The sequence below is a fragment of the Lissotriton helveticus genome, chromosome 6, assembly GCF_964261635.1.
Source record: "Lissotriton helveticus chromosome 6, aLisHel1.1, whole genome shotgun sequence".
NCBI lineage: Eukaryota > Metazoa > Chordata > Amphibia > Caudata > Salamandridae > Lissotriton > Lissotriton helveticus.
In genome coordinates, this window is record NC_136067.1 from 1,377,891,151 (window position 1) to 1,377,910,008 (window position 18,858).

Genomic DNA, 18,858 nt, shown 5'->3' on the forward strand with positions numbered 1-18,858 from the left:
CAGACACGATCCTGATCTCAGGGGCAAAGTAAGAACCGTCCCAAAATAACGAGAGCAAATGCATAGATACAGCTGAATATAGAATGGCATCTAGAGCAGCCACAGCTTTGCCCCTTTATTTTGACAAGCATCAGTGTAAAGAAATGTAAGATATTCTGCAATACATTCCTGAGTCCAACAGAAAGGAAAGAACATATAGAGGTGAGCCATGAAAAATGCAGGTACATTCTCCAGATAAACCAACAGTGCCCTGCTATTAAGATGACAAGCTTGTATCTGAATTTCAGGGGTTAGGTCTTAAATGCAGCAGCCTCTCTTCAGCATGCTGTTTGATGAGGAACAACTACTGAAACTTAAAATGCAGCAGTAGCGCCCCGTCCGCGTGCACATCTTTGACGGTGAACAACGATTGAGCTTTAAATTAGAGGGCATACTGGAAAAGATCAAAATGGACAATTGCAATGCAGAGTCTCGGGGGGGCCTTGCAGCAACAGTTGCTTTTTTTTATAAAACGTCACAATCTCATACAAGTGGGAAAATATATTGTTTTCCATTTACTGCTCCATTCCAGCAGCAAGAGTAATTGCGAACATTTTGCCCAACTCAGCAATTTAGCCATGGAAAGTTGTGAACCAACACACGCTCACGAGGCTCTCAGGAAATGGTACTCCAACCAGCAGTGACTCAGTGCATTTGCCTGGCGATCCCACAAAACAGGTTGAGAAGAGATTACGGTTGTTTACTACACTATGGATGAAAATAACCTCAGATCAATGGCTGCTTTTATTTGAACAGAATGGGCAGTGCATTGAGTTTCAGACTATACTTCACACTTAGATGCCTAGAGGACAAAAGACCAAAACAGATCATTTATTTTTTCTGGCATAAGTGCTCCCCCTGTTGTTCAAGGTGGCAGTCGAGTAAGTCCTGCGCCTGAGCTAGGGGGAAGGGGTTTATTCGGTCTTCTTCATCATACCAAAAATGGAGGGCTCGCTAAGACCTTTATTAGACTTGAGGCTACTTAACAAATATGTCACACCTCTACCCTTCAAGATGACAACACTATACGAAGAAAAATTCACTGTTGTAAAAAAAAATGTAAAATGCCAGCATTTGTAAAGCACACAGCTACCTCCAACGGACGTGTCCCGGCGCTGTCCGTAAACCGCTTAGGAACCCTTCCTGGCTTTTCCCTGTGAAATGTCCGCTCCTGGGCACTCCCAAGGTGAAGCTAGGCATCCCAGCGCTGTTGGGGCCGGTGTGGAGATTAAGCAAGCTATTGCCCAGAGTTGCAGAGTGGGACCCATGATTAGAATAGGCAGCGAGGCGAGAATTATCAGGTCCGAGGAAATTGAGCCCTAGACCCGCCGAGGCGGGTATTGAACCCTGGTCCCCGGCCAGACCTCTGCATCAGGGTCTGCCGCTCTAACCATTGAGCCACACTTCTCCACAAAAGGAGACTTCACAATTACATTCAATTCAAAGGATATTTGTTTCCATTAGGGGTGGGCAGAACTCGCAGAATTTTACTCTGCTGAATTCTGCAGAGTTAAATAAAAACTATGCAAGGTTCTAAGGAGTTCCACTATAGGCGGGATTTGACATGTTGCACTGCTTGTGCTGATTTTTAGTATGGGGAGCTTGTTCCATGCTGTAAAATCAGCACAAATGGCACCACGCACTGCACCACAGGGCGCTGCTTCTTTCTGCTGCTCAAGTAGATTTTCTACTCAAGCTGGAGCTTTCTCATTGAAAATTGTAGCAACCTGCAGCAACTGCCCGCTTTGAGAAATTGTGCCAGCTCTTGTCCTAACTCTTGATTGTCTCGCACGCCAACTTAATCTTGGCGAGCCGCGCATGAGAAAAACTCTGCCACATGGCGGCTCGCAGAGTTTTTTTGTAACTCCACCTGTGGAGCGGAGTTCGCTGCCCACCCCTTGTTTCCATATTCCGAAACATCCATCCCATAGCAAATAGCTTAGATTTGTGTTAACTTGCAGACATTAGCAAAGTTTTGCCTTCTGGTAAAAAGTCAGGACCCAAAAGCCTCACTATTGTAATGGCACACCTTCATTGCCAGGGTAAACATTCATTTATACCAGAACAAATTGCTGATGAGGGATAGTTGCGTGTATAAGCCCCAGTGTAGGAATCACCATTAGTGTAAAAAAGTAATTCTTGTGCAATTCGATATTGAAAACTTTCTGGTCGCAACATTCAGTTCCAGTGGTCACTAAAGCCTACCTGATTAGAACATTTTGGCATTTCTGTATTTGATTCCTCTCTCCCAGATGTTAGGACAGTGATGATGATCCAATTTTACGTGCCAGTAGTGCATTGTGCCAGGTTACATATACATTCACCTTGGGTACGCTTAATGAATCAATCATCTCGGGCAACATCAGAAAGTAAAGTTGTGTAACAAATACAATCACTTGCTGGCCAGACCTTCTGTACTCAAGGCCACAAGTGGTGAATCCACAGATGTATTCTTCTAAGCTGGCATGTACATTTGGCAGGATTGATTATTCAGGGAAAGAGGTCACCACCACAACTGACATAATAACACATCAACAGTACTTTGTCATGCAGTAACTTCCTTTCAGGACTGAAAGGGCTGTCTTCTTTGCATGCAAAACATGATGATCTTGTACTTCATACACAAACAGTAAGTGTCTCTTAGTCAAGAAAGCTTAGTAGATTTGGCACTTGGCTCTTGCTCACACATACACCTGCTAGAGAAGCATCTTCCAAAGAAGAACAAAGACCTTAGTGGATTTCCCGGAGCACAAGTCAACAGGAAACCCATATTAAACCAGTGCAAAACAGCTTCTTCCAAAAATGGGGAACTCCTCCAACAATCTTGTTCGCATAAGCGGCAAACAGAAAAATGCCTCCTTTATGCGCCAAGGCACCCTCACCAACACTCCGCTGCAGACTGCCATGTGAATAGATTAGTCAGGGATGTTTGCTTACTATTCCCGCGTCTCTTGCCAAAGGTTATGTGAAAAGGCACCAAACCTCAATAATAGTGATCTTTTTTGATCCAGCATGGGCACGACAACCATGGTACTGCAATCTATTGCCGATGTCACTACACCCACCCATGTCACTAGCTGGTGCTTTTAAGCGAGTTAGTAAGTCAACAACGAGGCAGACTGTTGTATCCCAATCTACAATTCGGGAAACTCGCAATCTGGCACCTGAGATATTAGAGTTTGTGTACTTAGATTGGCCTTCCAAATACATGTCATGGCTCAAGGAATCATGCTGTCTGACACCAAGAGCATGGTATTGTGCTTCAACTGTGCTTCATTGCTTGTCAACCCATTTCAGACATCAACACAAGATATTATTAAATATCTAATAAGTGTTGTTGTTTACATGTAAATAAAAGATACACATGCCTACTATAGCATATTATCTCTTAAATGGACAGCATGTATCGCTCGTTGAAATACCAGTCATTACCGCATTCATGGAATGCCTAGAAGAAAAATCCCACATAGTCTCTTATACAAGCTCCTTCATGGGAGTTATACATGGTCCTTACCAGTCTTATTGGGCAGCCGTGTGATCCTTCGCACTCCTATGCTATGCAGCATCTAATATGGAATGTTGTCTATATGGTGAGATTTACATCACCTTTCGGTCAGTAAATTATAAGCTTTGTTAGTGGACAGAAGAATCATATTCACAAGACAAAATGTGACAATAGTACGTAAATACCCAGAGTTTCTAACAAACTTTTTCATGTTTTAACATATATGAAACAGTTGTTACCACCAAAGTTTTGCAATCAACAGAATGTGAAAAAAGGTCAGTGCACATGCTTTATGTAACAAGCCTTGGCAAAGCCAATAGATCTCACCTATGCAAGAGTTATTGATTTTGCCAATATATTTTAGCCATGTTGTACAATGGCGTGGCTGCTGTTCAGAATGGTTCAAAGTTAGTGGGGTAATGGAGAGTGGAGTGTTGTAGAGTGAAGGGGTGTGAAGTTCAGTGGCATGGAGTGAAATGAAGTGTCATGAAGTGGTGTGAATGGATAGTTGAGTGGCATGGAGTGGTGGAGTGTCATGAAGTGGTGTAGGTGTCGTAGAGTGGAAGGGTGTAGTGTGGAGTGGCATAGAGTGTCAGGGAGGGGTGTAGAGGATGTTGCATAGATTAGAGTGTTGTAGAGTACAGCGGAGTAGATTGTCTTAGAGTGGAATGGCATTGAGTGGAGTGGCATACAGTGTCAGTCTAGTGCCATAGAGCGGAGTGGAGTAGTGTGTTGTACAGTTCAGTGGAGAAATGTGGCATAAAGGGAGCTGCATATAGCATCGTAGAGTGGAGTAGAGTGGCCTTGAGTGAAGTGGTATAAGATACAGTTGTGCTGAGTTGATTGGCGTAGGGTGCATTGGTTTTCAATAAAGTGTCTTAGATTGCAGTGGCGTAGAGTGGAGTGGTTCAGGGAAGAATCGCGTGTTGTAGAGTACATTCGTGCAACATAGATTAGAGTGGCATTGAGTGATAGAAAAGTGGCGTAGAGGGGCATGGAGTTGAGTGGTGCAGAGAGCAGTGGCATAGAGTACAGTGGTGCAGAGTAGAATAGGGTGCAGTGATGTGTAGCGTTCAGTGGCGTGGAGTCCAGAGTTGATTTGCAGAGAATGCAGTCTTGTAGACTGTAGTGGCGTAGAGTGGTGCATAGTACTGTGGAAAAGAGTACAGTGATGCAGAGACATAGCGTGCAATGGTGTATAGTGGCGTAGCGTGCAGTGGCTTACAGTGTAGTGGTGCTGTGTAGAGTGGCATTGAGTTCAGTGGCGGAGAGTGCAGTCTTGCAGAGTAGAATGGCGTAAAGTGCAGAGGCGTAGATTACAGGGGTGCAGAATAGAATAGAGTAGCATAGCGTGCAGTGCCATAATATGCAGTGGCGTAAAGTGTTGTGCAGAGTAGTTGGCGTAGAGTGCATTGGTTTTCAATAAAGTGGTGTTTAATGTATTTGCATAGAGTGCAGTTTTAGAGTAGAGCGGTGCAGAGTAGAGTGCACTGTGGAAGAGTAGACTGTTGAGTGCTCTGGTGCGGAGTGGAGTGGCATGGAGTACATTAGTACAGAGTAGAATAGAGAAGGTATAGAGTGCAGTGGTGTAAATTGTTGCGGAGCAAGTATAGTGGCGTACAGTGCAGTGGTGCATGGTAGATTGACGTAGAGTGCATTAGTTTTGTGTAAAGTGTTGTAGAGTGCCATAATGCAGAGTAGAGTTCAGTGGGGCAGAGTAGAGGGGCGCGGAGTGCAGTGGCACTGATCAGATTGTTTCAGAGTAGAATGAAGTGGTACACAATAGAATAGATTGGAGTGGCATAGAGTGGATTGGCATGGAGTAGAGTGGTACAGAGTAGAGTGCAGTGGCATAGAGTACAGTGTTGCAGAGTAGATGAGTAAGGAGCGGTGTGGCGCAGAGGCCAGAGCGGCTGACTTCGGAGAGTGGGGCTCACGGTTCGATCACCGTCGGCAGCTCAGCATCATGTGACTCTGGGCAATAGCTCACTTAATTTCCCTAATGGCCCCCTGTGCCCTGAAACCCTAAAGGGTGATCTGCTCGTGTTTTACAAATATGGATTATTATTAATACTATAAATTTAGGAGTAGCAACCAGTTGTGTGGGGTAGAGTGCATTGGCGTAGAGTGGTGTAGAGGAAAGTGGCGTAGAGTGAAGTGTTGCAGAGTAGAGTGCAGTGACGTTGAGTGGAGTAGCTTGGAGTGTAGTAGAGTGGAATATGCTTGGTGTGGTAGCACACTATTACAGAACATCTCCATTTGAAATGACCATTACATTTGCATAGACATACAGTTTTACTGATAAAAGTATACAGCGCACAAACCGTATTGTGTGGAAATGTCATCACGTAGTGTATTGATTTGTTTTGATTGTATTAAAATATTTGCTTCCACCACATTTCAGAATTACCAAAAAAGAGCTTAATTTGTGCTTTTCTAATTCTGATATATGAAATATCTGCACTGTTCCTTTACAGACATTTACATTTAGTTGTACAAAAGGACACTATACAGCCTTCCTCAAGCGCTTCCCCAGTAGCCAGCATGATTGATACATAAATCCTCTCAATTTGAAACCAGACAAAGAAAACTAAACCCCAAACTTCCTGGAAGACAGAGCCTGACATTTGACATCTGTCTTTGAAACCACAGCGCATGTGACAAGATCAGAATAAGATTTAAAGGCTTGTTTACAGAAATCCAGTCTTAGTGGAAGAATACAGTAAATAGGTTTGGACTAGGAAAGGGACGAACCTATGCTGGACAGCCTAAAACAAATAGCATGCAAGCAACTATGAGTTACAAACCACAAAGCTATTGGTAAGCAGTGGGCGGAATACATTTCCAGGGACATTTTTCGAATGTTCCCAAAAGGTCTTTAGCAAAACAGACAGCTGCGCTATCTGGTAGGGTTCGACCTAAGAATAGCACTTGTGCACTGCAATTACTGAACTAGGACAAGCAAATATTAAAACCTCTTCATAGCTTTACCACAATCCACAAGGGTCGTCTTATTTCCAAAGCAGGCATTGCTAGATATTTGATTAGATAAATACAGATTTGTTACGTACAAGCAAAGTACTCTGTGTGTGTATTCCACTCATAAAAACAGGAGTAACCCTGTTGTTCTTGGACAACATCCTGTCTCCTGACATTTACCGTACTGTAGAAAGGCGGTCGTGGTACTAACCTATTACACATAAAAAAGTAAAGGCATTCACCACTCTTGCTTTTTATGGTGCTTGAGTCAGATTTAATTCCGTATTCGTAAGACACCAAATGCAATATAAAGTCAAAGCATTACTTAATGGCAACACAGTTGCTCCAATGAATTATCAGTGCAATAAATATTTACAGTGCTTTTGGTGTGAGGGGAGTAAATGAAAGGGTAGGATAGATGGTGGTGAGTTTGTGAGTGAAGATACAGGGCAAAGGTATTGTGACATATATATATATATATATATATATATATATATATATATATATATATATATATATATATATACATCATTTATGCATAGAGTACAACCTTTCCAGCCTAACATAGGTCAATTGTTCCTGGATGTCAACATAGCTCAAATGTACATGTTATTTTTATCAGTCTATCATTCAAGCTTGTAGTGGAGTTGTATGTTGTCAACGTTTCGACCCCTTAGGTTGAGGGTGAATTCTGTCCTCACGTTGGGGTCTTAATCAGGACATAACTGAGGAGAGCACCTATGAATAATCAGAAAAAAGTGTAAGATGCGAGGTGGTATGTACAGAAGGGTGAGTGCCTATGTAAGTGAGGTAACAGATATCTACTTGTAGGAGGTGCACGGTCAGTGTGCAATTCCAGAGGAAATGGAGCGTGTACGTAGCTCCTAAGATTAAAGAGGGAGAGACTTGCTCGGGTTAGATTGACTATTGTGGCTACTCAATCAATAGTCTGGCCCACAAGTGGCAACTTACTATGTCAAAAAAGGAAAAATGACGAGGTAGGTACTTCTCTCGCAGCAGGGAACCATTCCAACCAAAATCTAGTCCAAGGAGAAAGAGGAGGGTCAGCATGTTTACTGCTACAATGTTGTCATGTACTATCCAAACATATGCAGAACAAGTCTAGAGGGGCGTGAAACTCTGTGCTTGTCGTGCATGATGGAGTAGCTAACTCTTGGTGACAGAGTGCTCAACAGCACTGTGGACTGTCAAATTAGCGGTCCCAACATGACCAAACCGGTAAGTTGCTACAATCTTACACCAGACAAAACACATAAAAAAAACATAGCGGTAGGGGTTCCATGAGATGAAAAGACTTGCTAAGTGTCAGATACACAAAATGTAAAAGAGACAATGTACTCTAAGCGCCCTCAGATGTGCGCGTACCATCCAATGAATGTGAAACCAGGCACGAAGAGCAGGCTCCAGAGGGGCATGGATCCCCGTCAAAGTTGGGCGTGTTGAAACAATCTTGACTCGCTGTACCGAGCCTGAGTAATCTATACAGGTAGTTCGAGGCATGTGGGCTGCTAAATTCATATCTTTTGCATAGATCGCCGCCTAGTGTTGGGTCCGGATGATCGCACATTGTTGTCCTGGAAGAGTCTTCGAAGTATCCTGAGATAGGTGGCTCCTCCCCTGGACTACAGTGCGCATGGGCATCGGCTCCATCCCCAGATTGTTTTTTTCCGCCATTGGTTTCGGATGCGGTCTCGACGTCTCTCTGTCGGAACCGAGGAAAAACTTACTCTTTAAGGCCAAAAGGCCTTCGTTACGTCTGTATTGTTTAGCGTACGGTCTCGAGTTTCTCCCGTCTCTTTGAGTCGGAATCTGCGGAGTCGATTTTACTCTCCGGAAATCGAGGCCTCCTCATCGCAGCAAGACCACGACTTTTCAACATGGACCGGAGCCCGTTTAAATACTGTCCCGTCTGTGGGTCCAAATACCCACATATCGACGTACACCCGGTCTGTAATAAATGCCTCTCGCCCGACCATAACGAGGAGAACTGCATGGCCTGCTCCAAGTTCAGGTCAAAGAAGACGCTCAAGCTTCGGCGCGCAGTGCGCCTTGAGGCCCAGCGAGCGGCCCCAGCCCCCGACAACATCTTCGACGACCAGGAAGAAGAGAGCCTGCGCCATCCTCTTCAGATCTCACCGGCCGCATCGGAGGTCGGAGCCGATCATCCCGAAGAGGGCGACGGGGTCTTGGACCAAGACCTTGAATAAGTCGACGAGGTAGGGGACGACGAAGAAGTTTATGGGGCCGCGGAAGATAGCTCAGGGGATGAGCTATGCCCCGAAAGTTACACAGATCAGGCTCAGGTCACGGGTTCGCCACTCGGCCTCACCCAAGACCCTGCACCGCAAGCCACGGCCCCGCCTTCAGGCCCGGCCACGGACATATCTGCGGCGGCTACGAAGCCCATATCGAAATCGAAACCGAAACCTTCGGGATCCACGGCACCTAAAATGGCCGACGCAAAATCGAAACCGAAACTACCGGATTCGAGTGCACCTAAGATGGCGGACGTTCCATCCAAAGCGCAGAAGCCTACTACATCATCGGCTCCGTTGACCTCCGGGCCACAGAAGTCGAAGAAGACTGTCGACTCGACAGTACCGAAGTCATCGGTGGGGGACGCCACCTCTAAGAAGGCCATCCGTCAGGAGTTGGCCGGGTCGGCACCAACGAAGTCTACTAAAGCCGTTGACAAACATACGGTGCCAACGGGGGCGCCGTTGGAGGAGTCTACGAAGTCCCTCGCATCCAAGAGCGGAGGTTCTACTCATAAGTCCGAGGACTCCGTGTCTAAAGGGGCATCGACGTCTAAGCCTCCTAAGGAAAGACAGAACGTCGGAGGCCAAGGACCATCGGCGACCTCCTCGTCGGCGCCAGGTGCCTTGGTGAGTGGCGCATCTCACATCGCAGGTTCCCTGCAAAGAATTCGTGAGAAGGCCTTGGCGCCATCGGCTCCCGCGTCGGCGCCACAGAAGCCGATGGACGTACCTACGAAGCCGGCTGCCAAGCTTCTATACATTCTGCCACCAAAAGAGACTCCCAAAGCCTTTGCACCAAGGACGGCGCCGAAGACATCAGAATCTTCAACGCCAAGTGTGATTTTGGGTCGTCAACACGACTCAGAAGACGAATCTGAGCGTTACATCGACGCGGACACGGGCAAGTTGACCCTTTATAAAAGGAAAATCACTTCACAACCAGTGGATTCCTATGTTATTCCACTTAAGAAGAAAAGGCTTGCACAGGACATTCCTAGCTGGTTGAACCTCTCCTGCCTCCGCCTAGGAGGAGTCCAACACCTTCCCCTGACCACTCGGGGGGAGAGGAAGGGGAACAAGATGAACAGTACAATTTCCCCATCAATGACCCTGATGCACAACAGGATTCATATGATGACACAGGTGACCATGGACACCAGCAGTTGGGGCAGGACCCACAGTTTTTCAGTGCACGTGCATCCCCCACAGAGGATGCTGCAGGATTTCATGCACTTATTGAACGGGCAGCTGCTAATCATGACGTTGACATGCATGCTGACCCAGTGGAGGAAGATTTTCTATTTGACACTTTTTCTGTATCTGAAAGAACAGTAAAAACTCTTCCTATGCTCAAGGGTGTCCTTAAACATGCTGCGGAAATCTTTAAGGAGCCAACTAGAGCGAGAGTGGTCAACCCGCGCATCGAGAAGAAATACAGACCAGCACCTGCGGACCCAGCATATATTCGGGGACAGTTGCCTCTGGACTCCCTTGTGGTCGCCAATGCCCGCAAACGTGCGAACTCTCAGACGGGTGAAGCTCCTCCCCCAGACAAGGAGTCTAAAGTGCTTGAGGCAGGGGGCAAAAGAGTAGCTGCGCAAGCTGCCAATTTCTGGCGCATAGCCAACACACAGGCGCTATTGGCACGCTATGACAGGGCGCATTACGACACCCTAGAGCAACTAGTTCAACACCTGCCTACGCAGTTTCAGGAGGGTACTAAACTGCTCATAGAAGAGGGAAAACTCATCTCCAACGCAGCAATAAAGTGTGCACTTGATGCAGCCGACACAGCAGCTAGGGCAGTTAACACTAGCGTTATGCTAAGGCGACAAGCGTGGCTACGCATATCAGGGTTTAAACCAGACATTCAAACGACCATACTAAACCAGCCAGTCAATCCTGATAGATTGTTTGGTCCTGATGTTGACACCACCCTCGAAAAAATTAAAAAAGACAACGAAACAGCGAAGTCTATGGGGGCCCTTCAGTCGCAACAGTTCCGGGGGAACACTTTTCGTCGCTCAGGTGCACGTAGTGTCACCCGAGGACAGATGGGTCAACAATCACAGTTCACGAAAGGTGGAGCACAGTCCTCGTACCCCAAGCAGAATAAAGGGGGTTATCGAGGAAACAGCACCAGGGGACGTGGCAGAGGCAACAACAACTCCCGTTCCTCTGCCCCAAACAAACAGTGACTCTCTGTCACTGCCCCCCGACCATCTAACACCTGTCGGGGGGAGACTCCAGCAGTTCCTGCCAGTCTGGACAAACATCACCACAGACAGGTGGGTGCGGCAACTTATCCAGTACGGTTATTGTCTAGAGTTAACGTCCACTCCACCCAACATTCCACCAAGGCAACGTCCTATGTCTGCAGAGCACTTGCACTTATTGCAGCAAGAAGTAGTGGTGATGCTGCAAAAAGGCGCAATAGAGCTCGTGCCTGTGGAAGAGGAAGGCACAGGAGTCTATTCACTGTACTTCCTTATTCCAAAGAAGGACGGATCCCTCAGACCCATTCTGGATCTGCGCCCCCTCAACCTGTATATTCTGTCAGAGCATTTCCATATGCTTACACTGCAACAGATTCTTCCCTTGCTAAATCAAGGGGACTTCCTAGCAACCTTAGACCTCAAGGATGCTTACTTCCACATACCACTACACCCGTCCCACAGAAAGTATCTCAGGTTCACCATCCATGGCAGGCATTATCAGTTCAAAGTCCTACCCTTCGGAGTGACCACCGCCCCCAGAGTGTTTACCAAGTGTCTGGCGACGGTAGCGGTGCATCTCAGGAGGCAGAACATACATGTCTACCCCTACCTAGACGACTGGCTTGTTCAAGCGAAGTCGTAACACCAGTGCGCCGCGGACATGTCGACCACCATTCAACTCCTTCACAGCCTGGGCTTCTCGTTGAACTACCCAAAATCGCACCTTCAACCAGCACATGTGCGGCAGTTTCTGGGTGCAACAATCAATACCCTGACTGCTATGGCTCAGCCAAACAAGGTCAGGATAGACAGCATCCAGTCTCTGATCCAAAAGTTCAGACCGCAACACTCCCTTCCAGCGAGAGTGTTCATGCAGTTGATAGGCATGATGGCCTCCTGCATCTTCATAGTCCCTCACGCAAGGTTGCACATGCGTCCGCTCCAAGAATGTTTAGCAAATCAGTGGACACAGGCTCGGGGACAACTGACAGACCTAGTGTTGGTTACCGGTCGGGCATACAACTCTCTGCATTGGTGGAATCCACACAACCTTTGCAAGGGCCGACCGTTCCAGGAGCCAGTGCCACAGATTATCTTGACAACGGACGTATCTCTCCACGGATGGAGGGCTCATGTGCTCAATTACACTGTGCAGGGACTATGGACGACGCAGCAACAGAAGATGCACATCAACTATCTAGAACTGATGGCAATCTTCATGGCGCTCAAGTCCTTCAATGTACACCTGTGCAACAAGGTAGTGTTAGTCCGGACGGACAACATGACGGCGATGTACTACATTCAAAAGCAGGGAGGCACCCACTCGCCACAGCTGTCTCATCTGGCTCAGAGCATGTGGAAGTGGGCCATTCAGAGGAACATTTTCCTCATGGCAGAACACCTCCCGGGCAAGGACAATCAGATGGCGGATCTGCTCAGCAGATACAGCCATCAAATGCACGAGTGGGAGTTACATCCATCAGTACTCCACCCATACTTCCAGCAGTGGGGGCATCCAGAGATAGACCTGTTTGCCACAAAGGAAAACGCAAAATGCCAACACTTTGCTGCCAGGTTCCCTCACCCACAGTCGCAGGGGAATGCGATATGGATGAACTGGTCAGGCAAATTTGCATACGCTTTTCCCCCAGCACCTCTCATTCCGCTGGTGGCAAGAAAGCTACGGCAGCACTCGATGACACTCATCCTAGTTGCTCCAACGTGGGCACGCCAACCATGGTACACCACGTTTCTGGAACTCTCAGTGGTGCCGCATCAAAGGCTGCGGCTAACACCCAGGCTCTTGACGCAGAACCATGGCGACATTCAGCTTCCAGATCCGCAACAGCTCAACCTGGCGATCTGGCTCCTGAAGTCCTAGAGTTTGGCTACCTTCACTTACCTCCAGAATGCATGGACATCATCAAAGAGGCAAGAAAGCCCACTACCAGAGCATGCTATGCCGCAAAATGGAAACGTTTCGTCATTCACTGTACAGCCAATAACATAAACCCGCTAGATGCCTCTATACCTAACATCATCTGCTATCTGTTACATCTTTACAAGTGCAATCTAGCGTACACTTCCATTCGGATACATCTATCCGCCATAGCGGCTTATCTTCAGAACAGGCAGCATCTCTCTGTCTTCAGGGTGCCTGCCATTAAAGCCTTCTTAGAGGGTCTGAAACGAGTCATTCCCCCAAGGACACCACCAGCTCCATTATGGAACCTCAATGTGGTCCTCACCAGGCTGATGGGCCCACCTTTTGAGCCACTGCACTCGTGTGAACTACAATTCCTCACATGGAAAGTGGCTTTTCTAATTGCTATTACGTCACTGAGACGTGTCAGTGAGCTGCAAGCGCTCACAATCCAAGAGCCATTCATACAGATTCATCCAAATAGGGTAGTACTACGCACTAACCCCAAATTCCTTCCAAAGGTGGTGTCACAGTTTCATCTCAACCAAACTATTGACTTGCCCGCATTCTTTCAAAACCCACAAACAGTAGCAGAAAGAATGCTCCATACATTGGATGTTAGGAGAGCGTTGATGTACTATATTGACAGGACACAACACTTTAGGAAAACGAAACAACTTTTTGTTGCCTTCTCCCCACAACACAAAGGCAACCCTATTTCCAAAGCAGGAGTAGCCAGGTGGATTGTTAAGTGCATTCAAATCTGTTATCAAAAAGCAAAGCGTACTTTAACAATACCCCCAAGAGCGCACTCCACACGCAAATTGGGGGCATCCATGGCTTTCCTGGGGAACATTCCTTTGGAAGACATTTGCAGAGCAGCCACGTGGGTTACACCACATACCTTTACAAAACACTACTGTGTTGATGTGCATTCCAAGCAGCAAGCTGCTGTAGGACAGGCTGTTCTCAAAACACTCTTTCAGGTTTCTGCAGCTGGCACAGGCAACCGCCGCTAACGGAGGGACTGCTATGTATTCTATGCAAAAGATATGAATTTAGCAGCCCACATGCCTCGAACTGAATATGCTACTTACCAGTATGCATCTGTTCTTGGCATGTAGGGCTGCTAACATTCATATCGCCCACCCTCCTCCCCGGTGCCTGTCGCAGCTGCAGGTATACTCTTGTATTCAATCATTAGCATGGACATCCTTTACACTTTGCACTCCATCTTCTGCCACAATGGCTAAAAACAATCTGGGGATGGAGCCGATGCCCATGCGCACTGTAGTCCAGGGGAGGAGCCACCTATCTCAGGATACTTCGAAGACTCTTCCAGGACAACAATGTGCGATCATCCGGACCCAACACTAGGCGGCGATCTATGCAAAAGATATGAATGTTAGCAGCCCTACATGCCAAGAACAGATGCATACTGGTAAGTAGCATATTCATTACGTGTTGCGATGCTCAGGAACCCCGTAGTGGTGGGGGCTAACTGAGGTGATGCGCTTCGCTTCTAGTCGGTTGTTCGTGAATTAAAAAGGAAATCTTCACTCCAAAGTTGACCCTCCTACATGAAACAACAGCGATGGAATGTTCATTGTTGCCCTCACATAGGGATGCATTGATAGTCTTGATACCCAAGCAAGGGTGCATCCCTTCTGACCCTACTTAATACAGGCACATAGCTCTCTGAAACTGGCTATAATATCCTTGGTAAAATCTTGGCTAGTTCCATACTGAAAGCGCTTTCTACACTGATTCACCTGATTCATAACCGGTTTGTGCCTGGGAGGAACAGGTCTCTGAAAAAAGGAGACTATACAGAAATATTGTGTCCTCGTGTAATGCAACTGGTGCTATATAAAGCGCTCTCATACCCAATTCGGGTCAAGTTCGCGCTATATAAAACTCAATAAAAAAAAGCGTGGCCTAGTTCAGTCTGTCTGGTCCTCAACCTGAAAAAGGCATTTGATTCTCTGGACTAAGAATATTTTTTTCAGAGTGTTGGCCAAATATGGCTTTGGAAAGTGCACCATACAGTAGATCAGGTTGCTCTATACGATCCCTACTGCCAGAGTCCAGTTGGACAAATTGATCTCAGACCCCTTTGCAGTCAGTAGAGTAACCCAACAAGGGCACCCCTCTCCCTTTTGTTCAAAGTGCTCACAACAGAGCCATTGGCCATCAGACAAAGGTCGAAGGACGGAGCATGGGCATATCCCCTCTAGTGGACAGATCTCACACATTGTCCAAGTACACCAATGATGTAATGATTTAGATTAGAGACTTTGGGGTATTATGCTGGCATAGCTCGGACCCTCAAGGAGTTCAAGACATCCTCCTTCCAGGCTACTGTCCTCAGTATTGCTTATTCCTGCTGCAACCCTGATTCCACTCAGGCCTGTCTTGACTGGTTTAATCAAATGGAGGAGCATTTTCTTATGTTACTTGTGCATCAGACTATAACCATACCACCTGGACATGCTTGACGGGAATCTTGCCAGAACGGTGTCTGTCTTCAGAGTACAAACTGCTTTGTAGAGGACTCTCCCGCTTTCGCCGTAGGGTGCGATGCCTTATGTAAAATGGTGATGCTTACCCACTTTCTGTACCTTTTCAGTAATCTCCCTATCCTTCTCACATGGAAGCTCTTTTGTGAGGTAGATTTACTTTGCTCTTGGGTCTCTTACTGGAAGAACCTTGCACTGGTGGATATCCCTTGTGCCTTGAGAAAGTTCACAAACCTCTACTTGCATGTAGCAAGCTCTGATGAGGGTGACCTTGATTACAACCTATTGTGTGCAGCTGCTTTGCAAGGAACTTACTGATTAGTAAACACATTACACCCTATGCACAAGCCTTATCATTACTTCGTTTTCCTAAGCACTAGTGACTCCTTACAGCTGATGATCTGAAGCATTGGTAGGACACACAAATTGCGACTTTTAGGATCTATTTCAGGATGGTCAGCTCCTTCCTTTTGATTTGCTTAGGGAACAGGTGGCCATACACTGGCACTTTCTTACACATTGTAGCATCTTCCAAATTCTGTGGGCCTAATGGTCCATTTTAAACGTAGAACCCACAGCTTACTCCTTAGTCCTAACGTTACTTGTGACAGGTAATAGCAGTAGGTGCATTAGTGGTTATATAAAGCTACAGTCCCTGTATCACACATAGGAGTCATAAGCCGGTAGACCATAAGATGATGGGGAATGGGCCAGTACAAGTGCGTATTCACACACTTTCACTGTGTGGTCAGCTGGCTGCTATCACCAAACTAGTCGACTTAAATAGCAGAGAGGTCTGCCCGTTGAGACGATACAAGCAGCCAAAATAGAAAAGGGTGGCTGCCTGTTTCCTGGACCTCGCTTTACTGATTGCCAGACATTCACCATGAATTGGAAGGTCATGGTTTCTTCCACATTTGGGCCATGGCGCCAAGTCACCATAAATTTGGACGAGGCTGAGAGCAAAGTCTTGCACAGGAAACAACCCATGGGCCGGCAAAAGCTCTCGATCACCAACGATGGGGACAACCTTTGTTGCGACTGAATGGAGGACCCAAAGATGACACACTGCTGCCCTAACTTCAGTACTTTCTCTCCCCTGAGACTCCCCAGTTCCCCATGTCCTGAACCCTGACGTTGTCATAGGATCTAGAGTGGCCAAGATGTCCCTACAACACTTCACAGTCCTTGGTTAAGTTGGACGGTTCAAAATTGTTCTTTTAAAGTTGCAGTACTCAGAGCTATATCTTTATTTGTTTCCAGATAAACTTAGCATTAAAAAAGAAGTACAGTCTTCCTCTCCTAACAAAAACCTATACTACAAGAAGTGTTTCTTGTTAAGAAATGTGCATGAGAACTGCCTTTGTTGGTTATTATATATGCTCTCTGAAGCAAGCAGTGACCAAGCTCCTCTCGTCATTGAGTTGTAAACTGCTTACATTGATTTAAAAAATGCCAATAAAGATGGTTTAAAAAATGAGTGGATTGATTCTTACTTTTCCCCAATTCATTTTCATCCTTGTTGTGAGCTTTGACTCCAGTCAAAATAAATTTGATATGTGATTGGTTCAGCCTTAAAAAAAATTCTGTAAAATATTTTTCCATCAGGACAGTCATCTTCCTGGAGCGCATGAGACACTTAAACTGCACCATTTTTGATTAATTGCTAGTCTGTGGATAGGACTTTTTAGTGCCACTAATCTAGTGCGATTTACACAAAACATTCTATTCAAAAGGCAAATATAATCAAATCATACTTCAATTTCTCAAAATTCATTGTGTTGTCGTCTTCTGATAGGACTACAGTTTACATATTTCATCTGTTTTAACAGCACAAATATTACATTTTGTATTTTATTTCAGATATGCAAGAATTGCACAGGCTGCCATGATCGCCAAATTCAGTGTGTTTCTCTGAACTGTCCAGTCCTTTTCAAGCTCTTCAGTGTCAGTCGGGATTTGTCAAAAGCGCCATATTACCGTCAACTGCTCGACCAGTTTTAAAAGGCTTAAGTTAATTATTACCAGGTGCTATTTTTTCCATTGTTTACTACACTAAACTGTTGTGCATGGTGCTGTTGCAATTTTTATTGGTTTTACCTTTTTCATTTAAGATGTTGATTTATTATTTGAATACTAAACCGTAATGCTTATTAAAATCAACACCTAACTGATCTATGGAGTGCTCACTTATAACAATGTAAAAACTCCTTTTTTATGTTTGTAACATACTATTTTATAATGCAGATGTTGGCATAGTTGTGTGTACCATCTTGTAAATTCATGTGTAAGTAAATTTCTCTTCCCTCTGGAAGAAGCACTGAAAGCCTCTTTAACAGACCATTAAAGTGTGTTTTTTTGGAACTGTTGGCATCCAAAACATGTTTTATGGATTGATAAAGCCCTAGCCCCTCCTGAAAGCTCCTTTTACTTTATAAGTTTCACTAAAAAATATTTTGTAAATAAACTTTTTTACTTTTCAAACAAGGGAGTAAAATACTGTGCAATGAATTTTATACAGATAATTTGAAAGTCACTTGGTATATTTCCTCTGGTTGGCTTGACTCAGAGTTAATCTTTGGTTACTTTGATCAAACTGTGCAAACAGTAGTATTAGGTGTAGCATTTGGAAAGATCATTTTCTAAAACAATTGTTGTCTTGCTTTCGCTGTTAATGGGGCATTGTGAGAAAACGTGCAAAGACTTTTTGTTACAAAACTGTGGGACTGTTGCAATACTTTAAATATATAAGAAATTTTATTCCATTTTTGCTTGTTTTGTATAGACATTTCTATTGCTTCTAAATACGCTTAAAATATTGTTTTTTCTCTTATGTACAGTTAAATCATATTTGCCATCCTCTTGAACACAAAATGTGTATTTAGAATATTTGTATAACTGTATAAAATAAAAAAGGAATTATGTGGTCAGTGTACTGTTTTCTAAGCTGGAAATCATTTTGTTTGAAAATTTATCAGAAACCATATAAAACTGAATAAAATACGATATGGTAAATGACTGTGAATTGTTTTTAGATGAGCATATGTATATTTATTATTTTACTCCATAGCTCTTGTATGGAGTATTGGTATTTTATTACTATGTTTCCAACATGCATTTTGTATTTTAAAATTCTTTTATATGGATTCATACACAGACTGACCACATCTTTTTACATCATAAAATGTTGAAAATTAAATTGCCAATATTACTTTCCATATACTCTCTGTGTTTTCTCCTGTGTTAAAGGGGTAGAGCAGTGACGGAAAAAACACTGCTTCTACAGAAATATCAACGCACCACTTTTCCATCCTGAACACTGTACTTCCCCCTATCAAGGTGACCACAGCAACAAATCAATGACTTAATGTTCCTTTCCTCCCAAAGATTGATACCT

The 18,858-nt window shown here is 45.1% G+C and overlaps 1 protein-coding gene across 2 annotated transcripts in view; it reads left to right on the forward strand.

Moving 5' to 3' along the window:
• Positions 1-18,476, forward strand: part of REV3L (REV3 like, DNA directed polymerase zeta catalytic subunit) — a 954,247-nt gene extending 935,771 nt beyond the window's left edge. For both annotated transcript variants that reach the window (XM_078649145.1, XM_078649144.1), the window contains exon 32: positions 17,325-18,476. In XM_078649145.1, coding sequence (XP_078505271.1) covers positions 17,325-17,465 — 141 coding nt within the window. In that variant the 3' untranslated portion in view covers positions 17,466-18,476. The remainder of the gene's footprint in view (positions 1-17,324) is intronic.
• The last annotated feature ends 382 nt before the right edge of the window (positions 18,477-18,858 follow it).